This window comes from Capra hircus, chromosome 16 (genome assembly GCF_001704415.2).
Source record: "Capra hircus breed San Clemente chromosome 16, ASM170441v1, whole genome shotgun sequence".
NCBI classification, from domain to species: domain Eukaryota; kingdom Metazoa; phylum Chordata; class Mammalia; order Artiodactyla; family Bovidae; genus Capra; species Capra hircus.
This window is the reverse complement of record NC_030823.1, coordinates 30,152,495-30,177,096: the sequence shown is the minus strand read 5'-3', so window position 1 is coordinate 30,177,096 and position 24,602 is coordinate 30,152,495. Positions and strand designations below refer to the sequence as shown.

General features: G+C 45.0%; 1 protein-coding gene across 1 annotated transcript in view; it reads left to right on the top strand.

Annotated features, from left to right (window-relative positions):
* Positions 1-8,552, top strand: part of KIF26B (kinesin family member 26B) — a 518,472-nt gene extending 509,920 nt beyond the window's left edge. Inside the window, exon 15 of the mRNA XM_018060247.1 lies at positions 1,527-8,552. Within this exon, the coding sequence (XP_017915736.1) occupies positions 1,527-1,675 (149 nt within the window). The 3' untranslated portion in view covers positions 1,676-8,552. The remainder of the gene's footprint in view (positions 1-1,526) is intronic.

Below are 24,602 nucleotides of genomic sequence, written 5' to 3'. Positions count from 1 at the left end.
CGTTTTTTTTTTTTTTCTTTTAGACTGGTGTTCACGAGCCTCCACCTTATTTCGAGCTCCCGTCCTTATTAACTATATGACCCTGAACAGGACATCCCTTTTCTGAGCTCTGTTAGTTCCCCTACAAAAGAAGTCAGCCCTGATTTCCACCCCAGATTTTCTGATAGCTCGTTGCAGTTCTCAAACCACATTCACAGTCATCGTTTCTTCTTGCTTCTACTCTCCATAGCAACTCTAGTTAGGAAAGTAGGCAGGCTAGGGATGACTCTTGTGTTACTTTTAAGGACCCTGTGCCAGCAAAGGTTAGATGTGGCCTCCTTGGCAGTCAAGTGCAGGCCTCCTGCCTTGGATTCCAGGGCCACCCCACTGCCTTGGCTGCTGTCCACGCCTGTCCGCCCCACGCTGGACACTCTGCAGCAGCCCACCACCCTACCCAGTCACAACTGGACCAACTAGTAGCTAGTGGCACAGGAGAGGTGGCCACAGATAATTGCCCTTGAGGAACTGAAGGAAACCGACTTTTAACCCTGTGCAGGTCTGAACTTTAGGGACAGAATCTGGGTCCTAAATATTGCTTGTCTTCTGAGCAAAGAATTGTAATTATTTTTTATCAAAGTATAGTTGATTTACAATGTGGTGCTAATTTCTGCAATATAGCAAGATAATTCAGTTGCATGCACACATATATATATACATTTATATAACATATATATACATTTATATAACATATATATATACATTTTTATGTTTTTTCCATATGGCTTATCACAAGATATTGAATAGAATTCCCTTTGCTATACAGTAGGATCTTGCTGTTTATTCATCCTATATGTAATACTTTGCATCTGCTAATCCCTAACTCCCAGTTCGCTCCCTCACTGCCCTGCCCCTTAGCAAATACCAGTCTGTTCTCTGTGTCTGTGAGTCTGGGAATCTAGTTATTAACATGTGCGTGCATGCTAAGTTGTTCAACTCTTTGTGCCCTATGGACAGTAGCCTGTTGGGCGCCTCTGTCCATGGGGATTCTCCAGGCAAGAATGCTGGAGTGGGTTGCCATGCCCACCTCCAGGGGATCTTCCCAACCTAGGGATTGAACCCTCATCTCTAATGTCTCCTGCATTGCAGGTGGGCTCTTTACCACTGAGGAACTGCAAGGTTTAGATCCCTGGATGGGGAAGATCCCCTGGAGAAAGGAACTGGCAACCCACTTCAGTGTTCTTCCCTGGAAAATTCCATGGACAGAGAAGCCTGGTGGGGTAGCAAAGAGTTGGATAGGACTGAAGCAACTTAGCACACACACAGAGCCTCAATTAAATGTCCGGGATCTAGTGTTATCATTAGAATGGAGGGCCCTAGTACAGTTGCAAGTAGCAAAGGGTTCTGTTCCCAACTTGAGAGCTGCGGAGGGTCAAGGGCACGGCGGTGCTAAGACCTCCCGGCACAGGCGCAGCAGCCCTGGGACCGAGCCGTCTGGTCACCCTTCCTCGCGGGCAGCGCGTTCTCATCGGGCTTCTCCTTCTTTGCAGTTGACTTGGAGCAGGTTCTGGAGCTGGATTCCCTGGAGTACCTGGAAGCGCTGGAGTGCGTGACGGAGCGCCTGGAGAGCCGCGTCAACTTCTGCAAGGCGCACCTCATGATGATCACCTGCTTCGACATCACCTCCCGGCGCCGCTGACGGGAGCCTCCCGGCCCGGCCCTCGCTCCCGAGCCGCAGGCAGCCGCGCTGGGCCGGCCCTTAGTGCCGGCGCCGCTCAGAGACCACGGAAGGAGGACGAAGGTTGGTGGCAAGTCTGGAGTGGGCGTGGAGCGGAAGGCGAGTTTTTCTTTTGTTTTCTGTAGGGACGGTGCAGACGCCAGACACGCAGGAGAGGAGCGAATGATGGGAAGCCCAAGGGACGTGGAAGCCCCCGTGAGACTGAAAAAGCACTTTGAGGAACTTTGAAGAACTTGTTTGTACATAAGAACTGCTGGCAAAACAGACCTCCCTCTTCTCCTGGTTTGTGAGAAAGGGCGAGAGCGGACGTGGGATTGTTGTGGAAAGTTAAAACAAAACAACAACAGGTTTCCCCGAATGACTGATTAAGTGCCTTGCAAATCTTTGTTATTATCCAAACGTTTATGTTCATATTTTCTTGTGTACAGATGGTGCTAGTCAAGATGAAAACAACAACATGAACAAAAAAAAATCGAACACATTTTTGCAATGTATTTACAGCTCGTTTTCTCTTGGTGTTTTAGCCTATTTCTGACTTGCTATTTCTAAGTAAGTTGTGTTTGTAGAGCTCTTTCCTAATCAGTATTGCATATGAATAAATGTTAACTGTCTGCTATGGTTCTGCTGGGAAGGCCACTCAAATAGAAGCTAGAGACTTCTGGGCCCAAGCCAGTGTGTTTCCAGGGACAGTTGGAACCGCAGGTGATGCTCATTGCCACCTCCCACCAGTGGCAGGGTCAGAGGGCAGACTTGGAGGTCGATTATGGAGCAGGAGCACGTGAGCTTGAGAGAAATGGGTGTGTCTTCAGGGGGAAAGGAGCCTCTTTGACCCTGGCCCTCCTTACCCTTTGAGTGGAATGTTTGTGCTGAATAGTTTCCCCTCCAAGTTCTGAGGCACTCAGTTCAGTTCAGTTACTCAGTCATATCTGACTCTTTACATGTCCTGAGGCACGTAAGACTGGTTCCTTTTTACTCACGAAGCTGGGGTCCTCAACAACATTTTTCGTATTCATTTTTATTCCAAAGATTCTGGATCTAAAGAACACTTTAACCAGTTCAACGGAGCCATATTTTTTGTTCCTCAGTTTTAAAAATTTATTAGAGCAGAGGATTTTTCCCAGTCTGGAGACCTTCTTGGACTTGTAAATGCTCAGAGATGGAAGTAGTATTGGTCCAGAACAAGGAAGGATGGGGGGGGGGGGGCGGGGTTACACAACTTTTCTGTTGTCCAGAGTGCTATTTAATGCAAGAAGTTCCAAGAAAGGACCAGGCCTCTCTGCTCAACCTTGGCACCTGAAGGCAGAGAAAGGTTTCCTGTCATACATTACACACCTGTGGGGGCCAGGGTTTCATGCATGTGGGTGTACAAGGCTTGACTCCAGGAACTTTGGACTTTATTCTCAAATTGAGATGTCCATCTCTGCCACAATTCTCTTAGGGATTAGTATACCCATTTTAGTGATGGAAACCCAAAGCATGGAGTGGTCCAGGGATTATCTAATAACAGCTGTGCAACAGCAGGGTGTTTACCTACCTTCCAGTCAGGGCCTTCTTCCAGGCCTCTCTAGCCAGGCCATTAATAGAGGTGCCCAGGATTTTCCAGAGTATTGTTCTTTTTGACCTCAAATGCAACATAACTTCATGAATTTATTTCCAGGAGAGGCAGTCCTGGCTAACTGACTCCTCAGCCCCAGCTGCTCCCCAAGGAAAAAGAACAATTGCATTTGTCAATGCTCCTTTGTACACATGCAGCCCAGCACAGCTGGCTAAACAACTGGCAAAGCTCAGTTGAACCCAGTAAGTGGGAACCGAAGTCTTGTGAGCTTCATAGTGCAGCCCTTTACTGGTCAGAACAGAGCACAGACAACCCCCTAGACTAGGAGCCAGCTTTTGTCTGGCTTTACGTTTGATTCAAACTTGCTCCTATGGCACCGTGCACACAGAAGCTGTGCTCCATCTGATAGCTAACACGGGCTAAAATATAGTGAAATGTTACTCCAGAATGGATGGTTTCCCCCTCCTGTTTAACAAGTCACCTTGGGAGAGGCAGGCCACCCCCACCCTAACCCCATTCTGCAGGGCAGCCCCATGGTCCTTGGGCTGGGGTGTGCTCTGGTCTCTGCACTTGTGTAAATGAACTTGTTAAACAGCAGCCTTAATGGAAATAGCTGGACCCCAAGAGATGTCAACCTGTTGAATTTGTTTGGATTTTCCACTCGGCAACCCTTTGATTGAAGGACTGTCAAAGGTATCTTTCTCTTTGTTGGAAACATACACATTTGATTAGTAATCAGTGTCCTTAGCTTTTGCCCTGGCCGTATCTTCCCCACAGGTTACTTCACTGAGCTGAGTTCCTTAACAGACCAGCAAGGGGGCTCTCGTGCCTTTCCTGGAATGAGACTAAGTAGAAACATCTACAGGAATTTCAAATCTTGATCAGTGAAATCTTTCCTAGGGGTAATGGCCTTCAGTTTGCATCCTGCCTAAACCTGCTTTATATGTAACAACTTTGTGAGATAGCAAAGGGTTGAATAAAACCAAGAGCTCTCTTGCCAAGTCAGATTGGCCTCTTAAAATGCCACACTGTTGAACTTCTCGCACGCTGCTGTTGGCCATGGAGTAGCATGAATGACTTGGCATGGAGGTTGTTCATTCTGACTTTTTCCTTTTTTTTTTTTTTTTTTTTTTCTGTTCTGACCTAAGTCAGCTACAAACAACATACCAAGTATTGATGAACTCTGTGAAGAAATCATGAATTTTATGCTATCATGTGATTGCTCCTGATTCTATCAGTTGATTGTACAGCTGATCAGCTGTCGTGCAGCAGTTCTAGTAACTGAAGAACAACTTCATTCAATGACCAAATGTGAAGTGGTCCAGGTCCCCTTGTGGTTTTAATGACAGATAACCTAGGAAGGCCAAGAGAATGTCAAAGAACCCATTATTCTATTCTATTATCCACAAGTGAAAGGCTCAGAAAAATATTTACTTGAAATTAACATTTAGAAGCCTTGATTCTTTGTCTGAAATCGTCTTTCCTCTCCAAAGTTCAGCTCAGTGTGAGGTGGAAGCATTAGCACAAAACTCAGAGCCCGAAAGGGGAATAGTGACGTTGTTCCCTAGGAGTAAATCCATAGTGCATCTCACGATGGTGTTTCATGTTGCCACAGAGTGAGAGTTTGCTTTATCCTGGGCTTTCAAGCCGCACCTGAGAGCTGGAACCTTTGATCTTCTCATCCTTGAATTCCCCTCTACATCATGGGGAAGCTGTCGCTAACTTTCATCTCTTCCAGACTTGAAATTGAAACACCCCGTCTGTTGTTTTCTCTGCAGTTGCTATTCTGAAGGTGGGGAGCTTGAGATGCGGAAGCAGAAGTCGGTCCTGTGTTGACTCAGGTGGGGTTCATACAAGAGATCCCAAACTGGGGGGAGAAGGAAGCTGCGATAAAACGCTATGCAGCCCAGAGTGGGGAATTAGGCAGGCAGGAATTTGGCCATTTGTCATAAATTAGTCTTAAACTTGAAGTCTGTGTTCCTGGAAGGTGGCAGTGACTTCACTGTAGCCTCAGAAACCATCCAGGGCTGTGGTTCAAATAGTCTGACTCATACATATGTATCGTACACTGGTTCTCGGATTCCTGTTCATTTTGAGCAAAAGACCGTTTATGGGCTTCAGGTGCTGATCATGAGTTTTGGTTACTCCGTCAGCCTTTATCACAGGTGTTACTATTCAAAAGCAGCTGTCTGACCTGGGTTTCTTGGGATGGAGGTAGAGCTTGCAAGAGCCTGGGCTTTTGTTAAGCTCTCTGTCCACACAGTTGTCTCTGTCATTGGCCACTGCTGATGTGTAATCAAGGCTCCCACCACGAATAACGATGTGATGAATGATTCTAAATTCCCTATTCCATAAAGGGTTTGGGCCGTAACAGACATTACTAAAGATGAGTTAATTTCAAAATGGAAACTAGAAGAATTGATGAATTTACTCATTGTGCTTTTCCTGCTGGAATATTAGCCCCACTCTTAGAGCACATGTTAAAAGGTTTCCTGACTTTTAAAGGCAATGTATTTTAAACCCTGAAACCATGCCTGTAAGAAACATGTTGAAAGCCCCATTCTTGATGAGTTGATGCTGGATAAACCATCCATTGGCACTGGTCCTGGGGCCTGCCTGCTGCCCCCACCCAGGCAGTACTGCCCATCTTCCCTCATAGAGGACGCTCTTCAGCAGTGCCACACTGAAGCATGACTGCCTAAGGGAGGCCAGTGCAGCCCGCTTTCCTCTGTGCCCAATGAAGCAAAACTGACACTCAGTCTCACCGACAACTGCCAGCAAATGGTCTAAGTGTTTTTTGGGGGGGTGGGGGGCTAGTGGGAGGACAAGGTGATAGAATATAGTGTTCCTTTGGATTCTAACCTCTCTTTCTCTTCCTCCAGCAAAGATCTGTCAACATTTCTGGGTAAAATCTTGCAAATTGTGTCACTTAACAATCATCCTGAAAAAATACATACCTGTTCCAAACTGTTTGTCATTTCCAGATTAAAGCATCATTCCAATCCAGGAGAGGCTCATCTTCTCAAAAAATAAATAAACAAACACAAAACTTTTTTGCACAATTTTAGAGGCTACTTATCCCATCCCTAAACAAACACATTCTGCTTTTTGGTGGCCCCCCCTCAGAACCAGAGATGATGTCATAATATCAGAGACATAGTGGTGCTTGAGGTGGTATCAAGGCTTCAGTGCATATAATTAATATTCTCTAAATGCATTTCCCAGTGTCTGTATGTGTATTAGAGTGAGTCCTGAAGTGCGGGCCCAGGCACATCTATTTTATATAGATAGAGAAATTACCTTCAAAACGAAAGAGGCTCACTGTTTCATTCCGCATACTGCTCACCAGTACCCCACATTGTCATATTCACTTTATGAAGAAGTGATAATTTATTTGTAAACTTGGGCTGCGGTTTTGTAGCATTGCTTGTGTTTTATATTATTTATACATCATGGTTGGAAATGCGATCCAAGTGCTGTGCATCGAGGTGTAAGTTTGGTGGATCTGCCTATGGCTGTTTGTTCGCCTCACTCTAAGAAAGCTCCATTAACAGAGACACAGGTACCAGAAAGGAAAGAGAAATCAATCAGGAGAACAGGGACTAGGGTCCAATCCTCGAAGTACAGGACTGAGTTCAAAATGTAGTTTGTTTCTATAGTAAGTAAGTAGCTGAAAGGGAAAAGATCCTTTCCTTTTGAACTTGATGATAATGGACTTGGAAAGCAGCCTCCACAGGCCTTAGTGAGAGAGGATCCAGCCTCTTCCTGCTGGTCCCACACTAAATTTCTGACAAGTGCAGACAGTATTAGGTTCCAACATTTCCCTGAGAAACCCCAGCACCCCCGGTGTTCCTAAAGGGGGTTTGGAAAAGGAACCTGAAATTCCTTACCTTGGAGATATATATATACATATATAGAGAGAGTACATGTTCTTTTCTGGAGAAACCAAAGCACTTTAGTGAGTCTTAAAACCCATAATACTTAAGGCATCTTGTCCCCTCCCTGGATCCCCGAGAAGCTGGGAGGGGCTGGGGGGTCAGTAGTCTCATTTGAGAGGCAGCTAAACCTAGGAGAAAAAGCCTTGAGCTTGGGCTAAGGAAGCCAGTCTCCGGGTCTGGTTTCCTCACTCGCTATGCAACCTTGGGCAAGTCGCTTCACTTTGCTGGGCCTGTGGCTCACCGATGGAAGATCGGGGGTTATATTAGCTGCCCATCTGGGATAGTGTAGAGAAAGGTGTGGGAAGTGCTTTGAAGAGATGAAAGCTCTGCATTGGAGCTGGGGATAATCATCTTAGATGAAGAAACTAAAGTCAATAGCTAACGACTGGCCCAAGTTCACAGAGCAGGTTTATAGCAGAACCGGGATCTGAGTCCAGCATCTTGGACTCTGCCCACAAGGTGCTGTTGTACCAGGCGTGTGATATGTGGACACCCACCACACTGAGGGACTGACGTGTGTGTGTGCACGGGGGCGTATACGGATGCATGTGTACAGAAGGTATGTGACATGGTGGAAGAACATAGGACAGAAAACCTGGGTTCGAACTCCAGTTTTGACCATAGTCCTATGGCCTTGGATATATTACCCAACTTTTCTGGAACACAGTTTTCCAATCTGTAAAATGAAGACAGTGTGCTAAATGATCTTTGTGGTTCCTTCAGCTCTAGTCATGTATGTATGTGTATATAAATATGCTAATCTGTAGAAATGGGCCAACTTGAAAATTGGAGATAAGACCTGCCCAAGTGCATTTATTGTGTCAGAAACAGTGAATTCATAAACAAATTCATAAAACCTTTTTTTAAATTCAATGGTGGTATTTAATGTCATTGTGTTAAATTCACTATTTGGATAAAAGATTGGTGCCATTTTAAAAATGAAGTTCTTAGCTACAAGTGTTTGCTGTTAAAAACTTTTAATAAAATTTGTTAAAAGTCAGAAATTCAACTATTCTGTACTTGGGTAGGTCCCAGCAGCCTATTTGCAAACAGGCTGGTTTTGTGTATGGGCCTTCACATAGCGATAAAAGAGTTAACTGTTGGCTTGATCTTGATAAAATGTGAGCAGGCTACCTGGAGAACAGTCTGGAAATGAAAGTTATGGTTCTCAAAAACTGGTGACATGATTTCATTAAGCTGTGTGCCATTTCCAGTGTGAAGACATTGTTTGCTGGCTACAATCTCTGACTTTTTGTGGCATATGAGGTGTAAAATGTTGTCGAAAAAGAATCTGGTGTTTAAAAAGAATCAACCTATGGTGGCATTAAATGTTCACTTTTCTCCTGCTCAGAGTCATGAATTCCTCTCTCCAGTTTATCCTTCTGAACAGAGGAGGGAACAATTCAAGGTCCGGGGCAAGGGCATCTCACTAGAGCAACACCTTGGCTGAGGACTTCCTCCCAGGCCCCAGGGCCTTCCTAGGATGAAGCCTGTCTCCTCCCATTGTGGGGCTGGCCCCCAACAAGTTCAGAAGCTCAGGCAGGGGTGAGTGGATGTGGGGCTGAGTCCTGCATCCCTGAAAGTCTGCAGGTTAATGATCGCACGTGAAACATGTCAAGAAGTTAGGTGTTGATGTGGTGATGGCTTTGTTGGCCTATGGACTCCGTCTCAGTCCAGTGCCTATGGGACTGATACAGAATAGAGGCCTTGACAGTCATGAAGACTGCTTGGGCCTGGACACACAGCCCCTTGTCACAACTGTGCTGTTCTCACCTGTAACTAGGTATACTCAGGTGACAAAGCAGGAACAGGTCAGAAACTGGAAGAAGGCCTGCTAGGTGTCCCCCATCCTCAAGAACAGTCTGGTGCCTTCCACTGAAGGTATTCCCCTGGGCAGCATGAGACACTTCTCGATGGTGGTAACCCCTCCATCCAATGAATAAATGCTCTGCAGTCTGAGAGAGAGGGCAGCAACCACTCCTAGCAAATCACACTCATTGTTCCTGGCATGGCGTGCTCTGAATCCATGTCTCCTGCTTTACCGAGCCAGCCTGGACACACGCAGCTCCCATCCACCCGCTCCTCTTGTCTCCACATCCTACACTGGACCTTTGTGGGCTCACTTTGGGCCACTGTAGCAGAAGTCATAAGTTCTTAAGAAGCCAGGAGTCATAAGGGTTTTCTAGACAAAATGCCTTCAATAGAAGAGCTGGTGGAGGGGATACCTAGCCCTGGCCGTCCCCTTGGAGTGAAGAGACCATAAAGACAGCTCCTAGAACTGCTTCTAACCCCTCGCTCTTCCCTCAAGGGAGGACTATCAAATATGTGATCTTATTTGATGTTTAGTCTCTAAGCCATGTCCAACTCTTTCATGACCCCATGGACTGTAGCCTGCCAGGCTCCTCTGTCCGTGGGATTTCCCAGACAAGGATATTAGAATGGGTTGCCATTTCCTACTTCAGGGGATCTTCCCAAAACCCAGAGATTGAACCTGCCATCTCCTGCATTGGCAGGTGAATTCTTTACCACTGAGCTACCAGGGAAACCCATGATCTTACGCGGATTTGTCTCCTAAACCATTAAGCTCTCCAAATTGTTATTAACATAACTGTTATGTTTTTCGTCCTTTCCATCCTGTCTTTTGGTCTCAGGGAGGACATAATGACTCTGTCTATCATGGGACCATGGCACACTCCTGCAGACATGGGGACTGGAAGGACATAAAAACCAAAGCAAGGTGACACCGCCTTCCAGCAGCAGCAGACCAGGCCATTGCTACATCTGCGTGGAGAAAATGCTGCCCTGTCTCACTTAGGGCCCACGGCAATGTCTGATCTTCCAGTTGAAGGCTTTGTTTCCAGAAAACCTTTATAAACAGACAGAGCACTTGAATGTAAACACATTGGCCTGTCAGCAGCCAGTGTACCTAGCACCAATGGGTGTCTCTTGTTCTCCTATATCCCCAGGGTCTAGAACAGCATCTTGAATGTGGTACTCAAACAATACTAATTGGATACATGAGTGAATGAGTGAAGGGATCACCTTTGGAAGAAGAGGGGACAGAAAAATCCTGGGCAGAAGTGTGTGGAAATGTCAGACTTCTTTAACAACAGAACTGAAGGTCTGCAAATGCCTCTTTGGGCATGAAGTCCGTAATTACAATCTGCACCAGGCCCGCACCAGGCAAACTGGAGCCCTTGCTTACCAGACACACAGCCCACCACTGAGCAGCCTTGGCCTTTGGGCCTCCTAGAGATAGAAGAGTAGCATTCAAGCACATGGATGCCTTCTCACCATCTACAAAGTAACCATGGGACAAATCTTCAGTGAGGGCTTGCTTTGTCTCAGACACTGCTGGGGCTGAAAACAAAACAGACTCCAGCCTCCAAGAGCTCAGTAAGCTGGCAATACCAGCTGGCAAACAGAAACCCCATTATAAACAGGCAAACACAGTTCCCCTCAAGGTAGGGTGACGGTTTCTCCTGCCAGCCCCCACCACATGCCCCTTTTCATCTATTTGGAACCTGGGGCCAGACCTCACCTCCAAAAGAATCTTGGGCCCAAGATTGGGAGGACAAGGAGGGGGCAAGGATGGAGAGAAGAAAAGTATGGATCACCCTGCAAGTCACCTTATTTCTCCTATGGAAGTTCACTCCCCATGGGGTCCCAGGCTGGCCCAGCCCTAAACCTGTCTGCTGAGGCTTGTCATCCCCGGGGCTGCTCAGCTGAGTCCTCTAGCCCTTGTTTGGAAGCCTTCTCCCTGCACTTACCAAGAGTCTGAAAAGAATCCAGGAGGGGTTTAGGAGTGAGGGGTAGATTGTTTCCCCCAAGCCAACATGGCCTCTCTATCTGGGGAAGAGACCTGGAGGTCACCTGAGGAAGTTGCTCTGGGAGCTCCTGGTCCACCTGTGTGCTGGGTAATCCACTTATTTTTTGAGTTCCTTCCCTGGTGGCTCAGATGGTAAAGAGTCTGCCTGTAGTGCCAGAGACCTGGGTTTGATACCTGGGTCAGGAAAATCCTCTGGAGAAGAAAATGGCAACCCAGTCCAATATTCTTGCCTGGGAATTTCCATGGATGGAGAAGCCTGGAAGGCTACAGTTCATGGGGTCACAAAGAATCCAACATGACTGAGTGACTTAACTCTCTCTCTCTCCCGCTTATTTTTTTGTTTGTAATTGTTAAATTGCCCTTGATCTACCCATCCTTGGACACCTTCCTTCCATAGCAGTCCCAAGTCCCGATGTGTATGTTACATTGTCTTGTGTGTGCTTGGAAGAAAAACTCGAAATAAAGGCTTTCCACCAAACCACAGAGCTCCATCCACAAACCCCAAGTTCCCTGAAGAGCCAGCAAGAAACAGGCTTAAAAAAAAAAAAAACTAGGATTTTGAAAAGCTAGAAATAGAAAATAAAAATTATCTTTAATCTCACTTCAGAGAACCACTGTGATAATAGACACACAAAAACACCTGTACAAATACTGGCTAGTCATAGACTTAACCCTTTTTCAAAATTTGCTTTCCTCCTCCTTAATAATCTTACCCTGTAGCTCAATCAGTAAAGAGGCTGCCTGTGATGCAGGAGACCTAGATTCAGTCCCCGGGTCAGGAAGAGCCTCTGGAGAAGGGAATGGCAATCCACTCCAGTATTCTTGTCTGGAGAATCCATGGACAGAGGAACTTGGGCTACAGTCCATGAGGTCGCAAAGAGTCAGACACAACTGAGCGACTAACACTACTACCACTGATAATCCTATGGTGCACATTTATTTCCCCAGGCAAGAACATGTGTTCTTACAACTAATGTTTAATGGCTCCTGAATATTCCATCGGGTGGATTAACCACCATTTCGGTACTACAGTTCCTTGCTATTGGACCTTAAAATTGTGTCTACTTTTTTTGGTATAAATTACATTACAATAAACATATTGAACATAAATCTCTTTTTTACATCTCTGGCAAGTCTCTTAGGATAAATCCCTAGAAGTGATTCCTCCCAAGAGGAATCCAAGATTACAAGGTGTTTTATACACAGAGAGTGGCCATGTTTTAAACCAACATTACAAGGCATTTTATACACATGGAGAGTAACCTGAATAATTTAAAGGCCTCCTCCAATGGCCCCATTTACAGTCATCTCTTCCTCTCTAAATTCCTATTTCATTGACTCAATTACTTGTTCACCCCACAAATATATATCAAGGAGTTCCAAAGTGGGATGAGTTCTTGCTCTAAGATGCAACAAGTCCTTATACATTCCTTTGTATCTAATGAAAGAAAAATGCATCTGTCTCTGTATTAGGCTCTGAAGGTGTAGCAGAGACAAAACTTAACTCCAGCCTTCTTAGGTCTTCTGCTGTTCCTTAGAATTAAATTGACACAAGACAGATTTACAGAAGAAACACATACATATTTATTTAATATAAGCTTTATGTGCCACAAGAGCTTTCATTTTAAAAAAAATGAAGATCCAAAGAAGTGGCAAAGCCTAAATGCTTTTAAACTCAGCTGAAGAGAGGCAGCTGTGAAAACGGAACTAAAATATGTGGGGAGGCTAAAGGAAGATGAGTTATTTTAACAAGGCTCTACGTGCACTGTTCTCTCAACCTTGACTCCCCATCCCTGATGATAAGAACGTTTTTCTTCTCCTCGGTACTGGGAGGGCATCTTTCATAGGGGAGTTATATCTCCTGTTTTCAGGAAGAAAAGGGGGAGATCAGAACATACTTCTTACATCTGTGGTTTTTCAAGTGCCTTTAGTTCAAAATAACCCTCATGCTCAACTGGCATGTTGTGGGTGGCAGGTTCTTCAACTTTCCCAAGCACAGATCTTTCTATGACCCATAGTGTCTAGCACAGTGCTGGGCACACAAGTGTTAGCACACAGAGGGTTTGGGTCATCATTCTCAGAAAGGAACTTTTATATACATTATAATATACACGTTTGGGGAACACTTCCCTGAGAAGCCAAGAAGTCACAAACCTGGGTGCTAGTTTGAGAATGGCATTCTGCACTCAACTTTAAGGGGGTCAAGGGAGATCTTTGGGTTCAGATTCCTTGTCTGTGTAGAAGTGAATGTGTGGCCGAGGTCCCTTGGGCTGGTTCTGACAATGAAAGGAGCCACTGTATGCAGAAGGATGTCAGAATCTGCTAATGCTCATCTGAGGTAAGCTACTAGAGCACCAGACATTTAATAATTAGAACAAAGACCTTTCAGACATGCTTTCACTTCTCCCACCGGCTGTGCCTGTCATCCAGTGGCCTCATTCAGCACTGGTCCATGCGTTTATAACCCTCAGGGGCCTCCTCCTGTTGGACATAGATGGGCTGTCTGGCCCCCACTCCCCAAACCCCGCTCCCAGGTGGGATGACTGATGAAGGGCCAGGTGGTGGAATTCTGCTGCACGTGTAACTTTTCTTTTGTCCCAGGTTCATAGCATCCTGCCTGCTCCCCGTCCTCAGTCACTCCGAGGAGAACCCCGTTCGAGGGGCACAGGCAGCTGCTCCAGGGGACATAGCTGCCAACGCTTCCCTGAGCAATGGGGACACAGGATCAAGTGGAACCCCAGACCCAAGGCTTCGCTCCAAAAGCCCTGCTGGATGCAGGTACAATCCCCTCCCCCCACCAAGGATGGTTCAGTTTGTTTCTCAAGTCGGCCACATGCCTTCAATCTAATATTACTAAGAAAAACAATTTCAAAATGCTTTAGCTATCAATTCACGAGCCCCCCTGGTTTGATTCAGGTGATGAGATTTAAACTGATTACTGTGCTGTGTGGCTCTGAGTCTTCACGTGCTGGCTAGCCATTCCTGGCGGATGGTTCCAGACTTCGCTGCAGAAGCTGACTACCCCTGAGGTGTTCCCTGCAGCTCCCGCGAACCCCGGTTCACAAAGAACGCTTTAATGTACTGGAGCAGCCCCGGGAGCACGGTCTGCAGGCGCATCCCCGGGGCGGTCAGGCTACTCTGCGCACGCGCAGCCTCTCGACGGTGGGGGGAGCTGCCAGGCCCGCACCGCCCGCTTCTTCTGCGGCCACCGCCCCCGGGGCGAGCAGAGGTGGTAATGGAGTCTTTGTCGAATACAAGTGAAAAATGAAGAATTACGGCTTGAGTCCGCACTGTGCACGCGCACGCGCCTGTCAGAGGAGAGACAATCCCACCCTGAACGAATGTGTGGCCGCCGGGGACTCCGCCGCGGTTCCCAGAAGTGATGGGCGCGCGGCGCCAGGGTCCCGGCTCAGTCGGGCGGAGGGCGGGTCCGGGCCGGGAAGAATGGCAGTCTGCACGTGGACGCCGGGACTGCGCTTCGCAGAGCACAGCGATCCACCGTGTGCCTCGGCGCCCTCGGAGGTGCTGGTCACCCAGACCCCGTGGGACTGTGCAGCTGCCCTCTGCTTGAGCAACTTCAGTGCTGTTTCCAAGACACACCCGCTTCAGGCTGCTGATCTTTCTGGAAAGTTTTTTAACTGTGGAGGAGAAACTTTTTAGCTTTAGAAGCTGGAACTGCCTCAAGGGCAAGGCAAAAAGGTGAGGGGACTGGAGGTAAGAAAGGTTCAGAAACTGAGGGGAGATCAGTTTTACCTTCTCCACAGCCTCTCTCAGCCCCCTAGGCCCTGCCTCTTGTTTCCTTTTTTGGACACCTGAAAACCTGAACTGATTTTACAGCTCTCCCACCCCCTCACCCCAACCACCCCCCCTCCCCCGGCTCCGTCTCCCCGCCTTTGCCAACTGTTTTCACCTGGTGGCTGTATCTGAGGCGGCAGGGGTAGGCAATAATTTAATCATCCCAGTCCTTCTCCACTTCACTCAGCTGTGTGCTGGGTGGCTTCAGTCATGTCCGACTCTGTGTGATCCCATGGCCTGTAGCCCTCTAGGCTCCTCCGTCCGTGGGAATCTCCAGGCAAAGATCCTGGAGTGGGTTGCCATTTCCTCCTCCGGTGATCTTCCCGACCAAGGAATTGAACCTGTGGCTTTTATGTCTCCTGCACTGGCAGGAGGTGTTTTTTTGTTGTTTTTTTTTTAACCATTCGCCCCACCTGGGAAAACCACTTCACTCAGTATCACGTGCTTTTTTTTAATAGACAAGGAAGCCCGTTCTGTAAAAGGCCAAAATGAGCGCCTTAGATGCGCTATGCCAGCCTGGAGAAAGAGAAGGGAGCGACTTGAACCCTCAGGCTTCTCGCACTTCGCATGAGGTCACCTGGTTTGTCCGTGTCTCCCTCTGGCTGCGCCTCAGCAGATAACTGGGGACTTTTCGGTTCAGGAGTTCTTGGCAGGGAAGGAGGCTTCTCCTTGTCCCTGATGGAGCGTTTCGATTCCCTCAGGCACAGACAGGCCGAGGGGCTTTGCTCCACAATACACCTCCCTGTAGCCTCCTGAGCCATCTCAGGCTCCAGGCCGGTGGCAGCCCCTCTTACCAGCCCCAGCTCATGATTTAAGCATGGCTCAACCCCTGCGTACTCCTGTGTGACCCACAACAGTGAACAGACAGTCCGTATGTACACACATCTATTGGTTCTGTTTCTCTGGAGAACCCTGACTAATACAGGCTGCCTCCCACCATGACTGTGGAACTCCTTTCTCTCTAATAAGAGCTCCCTTTGGGAGAGCTCAATAAGAAAAAAGAAAAACCCTCATTAGGACTGTCCACAGGAGGAGTGACTGCGTGAACCCTAATTACTGCACCCAAATTATTCTTTTCTGGTTGCAAAGGAAGGAATCTCTAAGGTCCTTATTAAAACGTAGGACACTTCTAAAGAATGGTAAATTGAGAAGGCTTGAGTCTTTTTTTTTTTCTTTTGCATTGACAGGAACATATAAGATCCTAAGGGCTTCTGAACCCCAACCAGGTCAGCCCAGAATGGCTTCAGGCCAACATGCCCCATGGAAGGGAAGAGGCGGTAAGTAGTAACTCATGTTTATAGAGCACTTTATACTGTACTAAGTGCTTTCATATTTGTTAATGTCTTTGATTTTCATCACCACCTCCTTTAGGTTAAGTATTAGCTCACGTCTTTGGACAAGGACAAGTCAGAAGGTGAGAGGAAGGTAGGAAAAGCATTTGAAAAGAACAGGAAGGAGGACCTGCTTGTTGGTTCTTTCATGCACTCACTGCACAAATATTTATTGGTTATCACAGTGTGTCAGCTGGGGAGACAACAGTTAATGAGGGCAGTCATGGTCTTAAGTCCTTTATGAGCTTAGAGTCTAGCAAACATTTCTTCACTACCTGCCCTGGCCCAGCACTATTGGTGAAATCCAAGTGTGCATCAGCCTGCTTACTGGAAGGTTTTCCAGGTCTGAAAGGTACCCTCCGGTGAACTTCCTTGTCCCCTCTAGCGTACCTCTGCCTCAGTGATGGTCACTCTCTCTTCTGTTGTAGTTACCTCTTTTATTATTTTTCTCACCAAGAGCAGGACCATTCTCTGCCCAGCCCAGCACAGTGTCTAGCCCGCAGTTCCTAAGCCATGTTTATCTACTGAAGACCTATTGTGAGTCATGCTTAGCAGCAATAACTGAGGCTGCAGGAAAGGAAGAAACCCAGGTCCTTTCCTCTAGGGATCTGGAGTCTAATGGGGAGAATGACAAATAGAGAAGCCATTATGTTGCTGTGATAAGTTTTGAGGGGAGTGAATAGATGCTTAAGCAGCACAGAGGTCTCCTTAGAACCGTCAGAAAAAGTGAGCAGAAAGTTTCCAGGCGCATGGGGGGCGGGAAGGCAGAAGGCATTTGGCACAGAGTGAGTAACATGAGCACAGGGGCATGAGGGAACAGACTGCCAGGAGCTGGGCTTGGCTGCAGGGTAGGAGGCTTCTGGTAAGGTGGAGGAAGGTGAGGCTGGACGCCCTGTCAAAGGCCACAGGCTGACAAGCACAGGGACAAATGGTGGGCAGGGGTACTTGGCGCTGGTGGACAGTACTGAATCATTTTTGCCCTTTAACCCTCATGGCAGAAAAAAATGTCCTTCAGATATAAAATCACAAAATGTGTTGGAAGCAAACTCTGAAGTTATTTAGCCCAATTGTCACTGGATGCAGAGGTAATTTACCCAAAGTCACAGAGCTTATGGTAGAGACAGGACACAAGAAGTCTTCTGGTCTTTTTTACTAACATCCCACATCCTCAGGCAACAGCTGCAAGAATCTTTGTATCATTTATAGAAAACTCTCAGGAACTTTAGGGTGTGTCAACAGCTTAGTCTGAAATAATTCAGGAAAAAAACAATTTTTTTTTGTCCTGTGCTTGCAACTCTTCTGGAATTTTGCGATTGTTTTTTCTTAAAAACCATTCCTAACAGAATGGTTAACATATTAGTTTGCTAGGGCTGCAATAACAAAATACCACAGGCTTAAACAACTTACCCTCCTGGAGACTGGGAGACCAGTATTGAAGTGCTGGCAGGGTGGGTTTTCTCTGAAGGCCTCTCCCCTTGGCTTGTGGACGGCCACCCTCTTCCTGTATCCTCACGTGATCTTTTCTCCATGCACACACCCCTCTGGTATTTCTTTGTATGTTCAAATTTCCTCTTCTTTTAAGGACAACAGTCAGATTGGATTAGGACCCATCCCTAACAGCCTCATTTTAACTCTGTCACCTCTGAAAAAGCCCTGTGTCCAAATGCAGTCATATTTTGAGGTACTGGGGGTTAGGACTTCAACAAGCAAACTTGGGGAAGGAAGACAGAATTATCCCATAATAGTTAATTTCTTCACTTTCCTAACTCCTTTCTCGTGCATGCTCGCTCACACTCACTTGCTCTCTCTTGGGTCTATACCCTCTATTTTCTGGGAATTGGCAGTGAATCTCTAAAAGGCTTATCCTATGTCTTCAGCACCCAGGAGATGAGTACTTAGTGACTGAAAATCACACATCATTGGTTTGTCTGTTCTATGTCTTCACTACTGGGCAGTGAGCTCTGATGGGCTCTGCAGTGACTGTTTTCCAGTACACAGAACAGAGCCTTGCACAAAATAGACATATTCTCAGTGGTTAAATGCACTCAATAGTCACATATCACATAGCAGTTAATTTGAAGTTTTTAAAGAAAAGCAGAAGAGCAAAAAGCTGAATAACATTTTTTAGATTAGTTAGAAATGTATATTCCATACATAAGAAATATGAACCAATAGAATGAAGTCCCAGAGTATCGTTTTCACATGTGCTTGCAATGTGATAAGTCCATGTTCCCTGAAGAATCATAAAAATTCACTAATCGTCCAATATTTAACGTATGAGAAAACTACCTAAATCATGGGGGAATGTTGCTTGATGGAGCACAATCAACTTTTTTCTCTCTTATATTTGTTTCATATTTGTGATTGTAAATGCATGTGCAGCCACGTGAAATCAGTGTTAATATCTGGTTTCTACAGGAGGTTCTGAAATGATAGGAAGCCTGTCTTACTAGGATATTGCAAAACTCAGCACATTGCTGTGTACAGAGGATTCACATCATGAAATACCTCAGAAACTAGTCTGTGGATGATTCTTGTTATTTTTACAGGTTTTGCTTAGTAACCCAGTCAGTTTCTCACGCTCTGTTATTCTAATGACACTGGTTTATCAAATGTAAGGAGTAAAATGCCTACAGCAGAACTAAAACAATCAGAGTGGTTAATGAAAGAGAGAGAGGAGAAGAGGGGAAAAGAATAGGAAGGGTGAGTAATTCCCATTCTCTCATAGGGGGTCATGTTTCTTAACTCAGCTATGAGGAAGTCCCAATTCATGCAAAAATAATTCTGTCTTTATTATTCCACGTCTATGGTGATTTGAGCCCTCCTTTTCTGAAGGGAAAAGAAAAGCATGTGTCTTAACAATACACTCCTCCTGTTCCCACTGAAATGTTACGTTAGTGACCGTGTTTGATCTCAATATAACCTGGTTCAGACCCCCTGCTGGGCTCTTACAGACCATTGTTAATGCAGACTCCTTCAGGGGCTGTAATTTGGGATTCAATTTGCCATAAAATTGTCCTGAGTGTCACCTTGGTAATCGAAGATCATGTGACCCGTGAAACACATTGAACTGAAAGATGGCACCTCTTGAAAATTAATGTCAAATTGTTTCCAGTAGTAAAAAGGCCCTAGCCATTTTATGTGAAATGAATGTCGCTATATCTCAGAGCTGGTAAGGGGTTCAGAGGAGGATGCTCCACCCACATCCCTTGAGCTGGACCTGTAGGGTCTCAGAGCAGAGTCTTCACCATAAATACCTCAAGGCTCAGCACACAGACTGGTCAACCCAGCAGCCCCTCTGGGTTTGATGGTCCTTATCTTCTTTTTAACCAAAAATCTGCATGTGGTTTAGTAAAGGGTTTTTATTCTGATTGTACATATGAAGGCAGTTTAAATGTAAAGTCTGGGCAAACAAAAGTCATAAATAGATGTTGGATTTTGTCAGAAGCTTTTTGTGCATCTGCTGAGATGTGTATATGTTTTTTTTCTTGTGTGTTTATATGGTACATCACATTGATTGATTTGTGAAGAATCTTTGTATCCCTGGGATAAATCCCACTTGATCATGGTGTTCAGTTCAGTTCAGTTGCTCAATTATATCTGACTCTTTGTGACCCCATGGACTGCAGCATGCCAGGCTTCCCTGTCCATCACCAAATGCTAGAGCTTGCTGAAACTCATGTCCATTGAGTCGATGATACCATCTAACCCTCTCATCCTCTGTCATCCCTTTATCCACCTGCCTTCAGTCTTTCCTAGAATCAGGGTCTTTTCCCATGAGTCAGTTCTCCCTATCAAGTGACCAGAATATTGGAGTTTCAGCTTCAGCATCGGTCCTTCAATGAATATTCAGTACTGATTTCCTTTAGGATGGACTGGTTGGATTTCCTTGCAGTCCAAGGGACTCTCAAGAGTCTTCTCCAACACCACAGTTCAAAAGCATCAATTCTTTGCCACTCAGCTTTCTTTGTAGTCCAACTCTCACATCCATACATGCCTACTGGAAAAACCATACCTTTGACTAGAGGGGCCTTTGTTGGCAACTTAATGTCTCTGCTTTTTAATATGCTGTGTAGGTTGGTCATAGCTTTTCTTCGAATGGAGCAAGCATCTTTTCATTTTATGGCTGCAGTCACCATCTGCAGTGATTTTGGAGCCCCCCCCCCCAATAAAGTCTGTTACAGTTTCCATTGTTTCCCTGTCTGTCTGCCATGAAGTGATGGGACCAGATGCCATGATCTTAGTTTTCTAAATGTTGAGTAAAACTCAAAAAAACAAAACAAAACAAAAAGCCAACTTTTTCACTCTCCTCTTTCACTTTCATCAAGAGGCTCTTTAGTTCTTCTTTGCTTTCTTCAATAAGGGTCGTGTCATCTGCGTATCTGAGGTTATTGATATTTCTCCTGCCAATCTTGATTCCAGCTTGTGCTTCATCCAGCCCAGGGTTTCTCATGACATACTCTGCATATAAGTTAAATAAGCAGGGTGACAATATACAGCCTTGACGTACTCCTTTCCCAGTTTGGAACCAGTCCATTGTTCCATGTCCAGTTCTAACTGTTGCTTCTTGACCTGCATACAGATTTCTCAGGAGGCAGGTCAAGTGGTCTGGTATTCCCATCTCTTTAAGAGTTTTCCATAGTTTGTTGTGATCTACACAGTCAAAGGCTTTGATATATAGTCATTAAAGCAGAAGTAGATGTTTTTCTGGAACTCTCTTGCTTTTTCCATGATCCAACAGATGTTGGCAATTTGATCTCTGGTTCCTCTGCCTTTTCTAAAACCAGCTTGAACATCTGGAAGTTCACGGTTCACATATTGCTGAAGCCTGGCTTGGAGAATTTTGAGCATTACTTTACTAGCATGTGAGATGAGTGCAATTGTGTGGTGGTTTGAGCATTCTTTGGCATTGGGATGAAAACTGACCTTTTGCAGTCCTGTGGCCACTGCTGAGTTTTCCAAATTTGTTGGCATATTGAGTGCAGCACTTTCACAACGTCATCTTTCAGGATTAAGCTCAACTGGAATTCCATCACCTCTACTAGCTTTGTTCGTAGTGATGCTTTCTAAGGCCCACTTGACCTCATATTCCAGGATGTCTGGCTCTAGGTGAGTGATCACACCATCGTGATTGTCTGGTCGTGAAGCTCTTTTTTGTATAGTTCTCCTGTGTATTCTTGCCACCTCTTCTTAATATCTTCTGCTTCTGTTAGGTCCATACTATTTCTGTCCTTTATCGGGCCCATCTTTGCATGAAATGTTCCCTTGAATGAACATGCAAAATGTTCCCTTTGCATGAAATGTTTGTTTCCAAGGCAAACCATTCAATATCACGGTAATCCAAGCCTATGCCCCAAACAGTAACGCTGAAGAAGCTGAAGTTGAACAGTTCTATGAAGACCTACAAGACCTTTTAGAACTAACACCCCAAAACGATGTCCTTTTCATTATAAGGGACTAGAATGCAAAAGTAGGAAGTCAAGAAACACCTGGAGTAACAGGCAAATTTGGCCTTGGAGTACGGAATGAAGCAGGGCAAATGCTAATAGAGTTTTGCCAAGAGAGCGCACTGGTCATAGCAAACAGTCTCTTTCAACAACATAAGAGAAGACTCTGCACATGGACATCACCAGATGGTCAATACTGAAATCAGATTGATCATATTCTTTGCAGCCAAAGATGGTGAAGCTCTATACAGTTAGCAAAAACAAGACCGGGAGCTGACTGTGGCTCAGATCATGAACTCCTTGTTGTGAAACTCAGACTTAATTTAAAGAAAGTAGGGGAAACCACTGGACCATTCAGGTATGACCTAAATCAAATCCCTTATAATTATACAGTGGAAGTGAGAAATAGATTTGAGGGACTTAATCTGATAGAGTGCCTGATGAACTATGGACAGAGGTTCGTGACATTGCACAGGAGACAGGGATCAAGACCATCCCCATGGAAAAGAAATGCAAAAGAGTAAAATGGCTGTCTGAGGACGCCTTACAGGTAGCTGTGAAAAGAAGAGAAGTGAAAAGCAAAGGTGAAAAGGAAAGATATAAGCATCTGAATGCAGAGTTCCAAAGAATAGCAAGGAGAGATAAGAAAGCCTTCCTCAGCAATCAGTGCAAAGAAACAGAGGAAAACAACAGAATGGGTTCCTCTGCTGTTTCTAAATCCAGCTTGAACATTTGGAAGTTCATGGTTCACATACTGTTGAAGCCTGGCTTGGAGAATTTTGAGCGTTACTTTGCTAGTGTGTGAGATGAATGCAATTGTGCATTAGTTTGAACATTCTTTGGCATTGCCTTTCTTTGGGATTGGAATGAAAACTGACCTTTTCCAGTCTTGCAGCCACTGCTGAGTTTTCCAAATTTGCTGGTATACTGAGTGCAGCACTTTAACACCATCATCTTTTAGGATTTGAAATAGCTCAACTAGAATTCCATCACTTCCACTAGCTTGTACATAGTGATGCTTCCTAAAGCCCACTTGACTTCACATTCCAGGATGTCTGGCTCTAGGTGAGTGATCACACCATTGTGGTTATCTGAGTCCTGAAGATCTTTTTTGTATAGTTCTTCTGTGTATTCTTGCCACCTCTTCTTAATATCTTCTGCTTCTGTTCATGAATCATGGATCATGGTATATGATCCTTTTATTGTGTTGTTGGATTTTGTTTGCTGGTATTTTCTTGATGAGTTTTGCATCTGTGTTCATCAGCGATATTGGCCTGTAATTTTCTTTCTTTGTGATATCTTTGGTTTCGGTATCAGGGTGATAGTGGCCTCGTAGAATGAGCTTGGGAGTATTTGTTCCTCTGCAATTTTTTAGAAGAGTTTGAGAAGGATGGGTGTTAGCTCTTTTCAAAATGCTCGATAGAATTCACCTATGAAGCCAACTGGACTTTTGTTGGGAGATTTTTTTTCTTTTTTAATATTTATTTATTTTTAACTGATTGCTTTACAGTAGTGGTTTGATTTCTGTCATACAGCAACATGAATTAAACATAGGTGTATGTGTGTCCCCTCGCTCTTGAATCTCCCTTCCACCTCCTGCCCATTCCCACACCTCTAGGTTATTACAGAGTGCTAGTTTGAGTTCCCTGAGTCATACAGCGAATTCCCATTGGCTGTCTATTTACCTGTGTTGGTGTGTATCCTTCCATGCTGCTCTCTCCTTTCATCTCACTGTCTCGCTCCTCTCCCCCATCCTTGTCCATAACTCTGTTCTCTATGTCTGTGTTTCCATTGCTGCTCTGTGAATAGGTTCATCAGGTTCCTCTTTCTAGATTCCATTTATATGCATTAACATACAATATTTGTTTCTCTCCTTATGACTGACGTCACTCTGTATAATAGGCTCTAGGTTCATCCACCTCATTAGAACTGACTCAAGTGTGCCCCTTTTATTGCTGACTAGTATCCCATTGTATATATGTACCACAGCTGCTTTATCCATTCATCTGTCAATGGACATCTAAGTGCTGCAGTGAACATTGGGGTATACGTGTGTTTTCCAGTTTAGGTTTCTTCAGGGTATATGCCTAGAAGTGGTATTGCTGGGTCGTATGGTGGTTTTACTCCTTTTTTAAATATAAATTTATTTATTTTAATTGGAGGCTAATTACTTTACAATATTGTATAGGTTTTGCCGTACATTCATGTGAATCTGCCACGGGTACTCCTGGTTTTTTAAGGACTCTCCATACTCTCTTTCACAGTGGCTGTATCAATTTACAGTCCCACCAGCAGTGCAAGAGGGCTCCCTATTCTCCACACCCTCTCCAGCACTTGTTTGTGGATTTTTTTGATGATGGCCATTCTGACTGGTGTGAGGTGATACCTCATTGTAGTTTTGATATGCATTTCTCTAATAATTAAGAGCATCTCTTCATGTGTTTCTTAGCCATCTGTATGTCTTCTTTGGAGAAATGTCTGTTTAGGTCTTTGGTCCACATTTTGATTGGACTGTTGGTTTTTCTGGTATTGAGTTGTTTGAGCTGCTTGCATATTTTGGAAATTAATCCTTTGTCAGTTGTTTCATTCGTTATTATTTTCTCTCATTCTGCAGGTAGTATTTTCACCTTGTTTTTTAGTTTGTTTTGCTGTGCAAAAGCTTTTAAGTTTAATTAGGCCCCACTTATTTATTTTTGTTTCCATTATTCCAGGAAGTAGGTCATAAAGGATCTTGCTATGATTTATGTCATACAATGTTCTGAAAGTTTTCTTCTCAGAGGTTTATAGTTTCTGGTCTTACATTTAAGTCTTTAATCTATTTCAAGTTCATCTTCGTGTATGGTGTTAGGAGGTGGTCTAATTTCACTCTTTTACATGTAGTTGTCCACTTCTTTCAGTAGCACTTATTAAAAAGATTACCTTTTTCCCATTGTATATTCTGGTTTCCTTTGTCAAAGAGAAGGTGACCATATGTATGTGGGCTTTCTGTCTTG